General features: G+C 30.2%; 1 protein-coding gene across 1 annotated transcript; it reads right to left on the reverse strand.

The window, feature by feature from the left end:
* Nucleotides 1–457: 457 nt before the first annotated feature.
* Nucleotides 458–2,820, reverse strand: LOC137836232 (transcription factor JUNGBRUNNEN 1). Its single transcript, XM_068645072.2, has 3 exons — nucleotides 2,505–2,820; nucleotides 1,438–1,757; nucleotides 458–1,090 (listed from the first exon to the last, which is right to left on the reverse strand). Exons 1-3 carry the CDS (start codon nucleotides 2,710–2,712, stop codon nucleotides 689–691), a joined length of 930 nt encoding a protein of 309 aa, XP_068501173.1. The 5' UTR covers nucleotides 2,713–2,820; the 3' UTR covers nucleotides 458–688.
* Nucleotides 2,821–4,409: the final 1,589 nt, after the last annotated feature.

Genomic DNA, 4,409 nt, shown 5'->3' on the forward strand with positions numbered 1-4,409 from the left:
CACCAGTTAGATGACTTAACCGATGTAATATGAGTCATTCTGAGTAAAAAATAATATATTACACTGGTTGTTACTAAGAACCGGTATAATATATTCTTTTTTACCCTATTTTGAACTTGTCATGTCCCCAAACGCAATTTCACTCTGTCACGTCATTGTCATGTCTGCAACATCAAATGTGTGTTACTATACATACAGTGTCAATATATCGAGACTCCAATAAGAAAGAGTTTGATTTATGAAGACTTAGACTGAGATCAAACGAACATGCAATTTATGTTTGATGATAGACATAAAAGAAGAGGTAATATCTAATCCTATCTTTGTTTTTGAAACTGCATTAGATTCATTTTACTCATCTTTTGATTATAAAGATAAAAAAAAAAATTCTTATGAGAATCTAACTTTATCTTTGAGCAGTACTTAAATCTTAAGCAAAAATTTAAAACATTGCTTCTAGAAAATAAGAAGCTCAATGAAATTAATATTTATACATAAAACTAAAAACAGATGGATTACAAGAAGGAACGTATTCATATAATATGTCAACAAGTGTGTTACTAAAAGTCATCATGATGAATAGCACGAATAATCTCTAATACATGCAAACGCACTCTTATGATATAGATTTCATCCTAACATCATCTAATTAACTACGATCAACTCAACATGAATTCCACATCTTTATCTACAAGCTAGGCGAATCAACAGCTAACTTCACCACAGATCCAAGTTCATCCCAGTTATCAAAGTTGAAGAAATCATTCCCAGGTGGGTTACTCCAAAGGTTAGAAGATGGTGCACTTAGTTGAGGTTGTTGCTGTGCCACCGTAGAACACAACTGACTCATCACATTAAACTGATTCCTTTTATCACTGTTTGTATAGTTGATGAAGGGTTTCTGCTCATTCTGATAGTGTCCACCAAAGTTTATATACGATTCTTGATTAGCACTGTCAAACTCCACATTTTTCGTTCTGGAGCTCTTATCGTAAAATGCATGGCGCTTAGCAGATACTTGTTTCAAGTCCGGCACGTGCTTCCTCAGTGACACATTTCTTTTGAAAATTCTACACAGCGTCCAAATTTCCTGCATATTGTGTGAAAACATTTGAGAAATTTCTGCTAAGGCTAAGTGAAACATTAATATCGTATGAAACGAAAATTCTGAAAATTGGAAAGTTTTATAGTTAGTTTATACTAAGGTTAAGTAATCAAGAAATAATGCATGGAAAAAGTCACCCTTATATTAAGTCCTATAAAGTATTTCTTTATCTTGTTACTCTCTTTCATTCATTTTGGCTTTGAACTTCAAAATAAAAAATTGAAGAAGACAAAGAATACTAAATTTGAGAACACTGTAGGAACCAAAAATGTTTCTTTATGCTAAGGGTTTTTACTGTTCTTTATAATATAAATATATATAAAATTTCTTACAGCTTCTTGGGGAACATCTACATAGTTCCTGGAGTTGGGAAGGCTTGTGTTGGTGTCTGTGTTAGAAGGAAGTCGAAACTCGTGCATCATCCAATCGGTTTTGGTGCCTTTGCCTGCACTGCCACGGTAGTACACTAGGGTTTTTTTGAGTCCAATGCAGTCATTGCCTTCTCCTCCATATGAGTACACTGGCTTGTCTATGCCAGTTGCTTTCCAGAACCCAGAGCCAGTGACTCTGTTAGGCCTTATGCTATTCCTATACTTCCTCCCTCTTCTGCAGAAGAAGTACCCCTCCTTCTCTCCTCCACTGCCATTGCTTTCTGCATACACACAAATGGTTGCAACATGGAGGTAATTAGCATTGACAACAATGAAAAACAACAAGGGTAGAAGAAAAAAAAAACTAAAGAAAGTTTCACTAGGCTCAAAAGTATAGGTTGGTTCATTAGAATATTTGATGTTTATTATATTGATTCATAAAATTGTGTTAGTCCTGTTGATTCTATCATGCTGTATATGTTGTTAGGTCTGAAATTCAATAGTATGCACTTTATATTCTTCTTCTTACAAAAGTAATGCTAGATATTTAATTTGGTTTATATATATAATATAAGAAACTCCAAGGAAAGCCTCAAAGTTTATAACTATATCAGCTGAACAAGTGACTGCACATGTGACCTTGATATTATATATATATATATATATATAACAGACACCAATATATAGTGAATGGGATAGGATGTTATATATAAGGACTCATAACAGTGATTTCATTTACCCCCAAATGAATCATAGTCTGTAAGTAATACACATGTTTATGCTTTACTGTATATGTATGCATGTAAGTGTGATCATACATACTTATAGGGGTTATGTTGATCATGATGACCAAGCAAGCCATAACTTTATGGTTATCATTATTTCTTGTTGGAGTGTGTTTTAGATGAAAACCCTACTCTTATTTCCTTGATATTAATTTCATTTTGTAAGAAAATTTTGTAGAACTTTGAAGTTTCAGAGAAACAGAAGAATATGAAGAAACTAAAAGGGTAGAGCATAAAACATACTTGGAAGATCCCAAGGATCGTATTTGTAAATATCAATCTGTTTGATGAGGTCGATGCTGATGGGTTTCTTGTCAAGCTTCCTTCGAAGATAGAAACTAACAAGCTCTTCATCTGTGGGGTGGAATCGAAATCCGGGAAGTGGAATTTCATCATCATCCACACACTCATGATGATCATCATCCTTGTTGAAATTTTCGTTCACACCCATCTTATGCTCTCTCTCTGTAATTTTCTGTGTGTGTTGGGGGGTGAGTTTTGGTGTTGGTTTTAGCTGAATAAAAGGGAGAAGAAAGAGTGGTGAAGCAATTTCAATGAAGTGGAGAAGCTTCTTTCCATTATTATAGTGTGAAGAGAGTCTAAGGATAAATGAAGAGGTTTTTCATGCAGGTCAAGTCATGAGCTTTGACTTGTGCCCTCATGATGTTTTGGTGGAGACTCGTTCCATTGTTTAATTTAAAGTCACCATTTAGGACTTATAAATATTCTTAAAATAATTGATAAATTATTTAATGCATAGAATGGATCTCTTCCATTCAAATACTTTTCTTCTTTCTTCTGTCATAGAAGCTGCCAATAATTGCTCCTATTTCCTGGGTTGAATCATAAATGACTCAGACCTGTATTATGAATCATTTGGCCTCTAAGGTAACCATTCCACGCTCAACAAAATAATCATTATTAGAAGATGTTACTTAGAAGACAACTGCACAGTAAAAAAAATAGTACCAATTTACAAGTGTAACATAATATATAATATAATTTTAAAATTGTTTTATTTGTTTCTAACTTTATATTTCAGAAAAAAGTTATCTATTTTTTTAGTCATAATGTGATGTAAGATTCTAAATATATCAACACTTATTGTCATTATATTACTTTAATTTATTTTGTGTTTTTCTTTTTGTTATTTGGTTTTCCTAGTACATTTAATAAATTTTATTTGTTGTGACGAATTAGAGTTGTCAATTCTTTCCGCACCTCCATACCTTATATGTGTTTTTCTATATTTTTCTTTAATTTTAATAATATTTTTCTGAGTATATGGAAGAGTGTGACTTTTTATTCTTTATTTTCAAGTGGTGGTGATTATTTATAGTGTTCCATGGTCGATGATTTTGTAGTGTTTTTATTGATGGTGGTTGAATTTTCATTTATTTTTCTTTAATTTTTTGAAAACCCAAAATTAAAAAAAAAAATCAGTGAATTACAAAAACTGTGTACAAAAATTAAAAAAATGGAATATAAAACATTTTCTCATCAATCTTATCACACATCTTTATGATTAATGAAATTGTTCTAAGAAAAGAATAAAGTAAATGATGAGGTTATTTAAAAGAAATGAATTTAAGTTTCATTTAAGATTATTTAAAATTAAAAAAAATGTTAAAATTAACTTTCAGAATTAATATTCGGAGGAAGAATTCGTCATATATATAGTTATATATATATATAGTTATATATATATATATATATATAATTATAATTCGGAGTTTAGAAGGTATTGCCAGACATATGTAAGTATAAGATACTAATAATTAGTACTGAATTCGTTATGTTTATTTTCTTCTTTTACTATTCTTTTTCGTTTCTAACTTAAATTGGGAATAATGTTGGTCAGTTTTTATATTTATAATTTTTCTCTAGTACTTAGTTTTATACTAAAATAGTACCATTAATTAATATCAATGATAAATTCCATCGTAGAAGAAATCAATTTATATGTGATAGTTATTCTTTGTAGAAGAATTGAAGTAACCTTCAAATATTTCTATTATTTTTCATGAAAAAATTCATAATTTTAGAAAAAAATTATAAACATAAACTAAAACCATTATTATAAACTAAATTAATCAAATTTCAATTTTGATAAATTAGATAATTAAATTATATATATAAAAATAGAAG

This window comes from Phaseolus vulgaris, chromosome 5, assembly GCF_051622355.1.
Source record: "Phaseolus vulgaris cultivar YP4 chromosome 5, ASM5162235v1, whole genome shotgun sequence".
NCBI lineage: Eukaryota > Viridiplantae > Streptophyta > Magnoliopsida > Fabales > Fabaceae > Phaseolus > Phaseolus vulgaris.

Coding starts and splice junctions, on each gene's coding strand:
- LOC137836232 (XM_068645072.2), bottom strand. CDS start 2,712: ATGGGTGTGAACGAAAATTTCAACAAGGATGATGATCATCATGAGTGT. Junction 1,758..2,504: donor CGATCCTTGGGATCTTCCAA/GTATGTTTTATG, acceptor GTGTGTATGCAG/AAAGCAATGGCAGTGGAGGA. Junction 1,091..1,437: donor TAGATGTTCCCCAAGAAGCT/GTAAGAAATTTT, acceptor CACAATATGCAG/GAAATTTGGACGCTGTGTAG.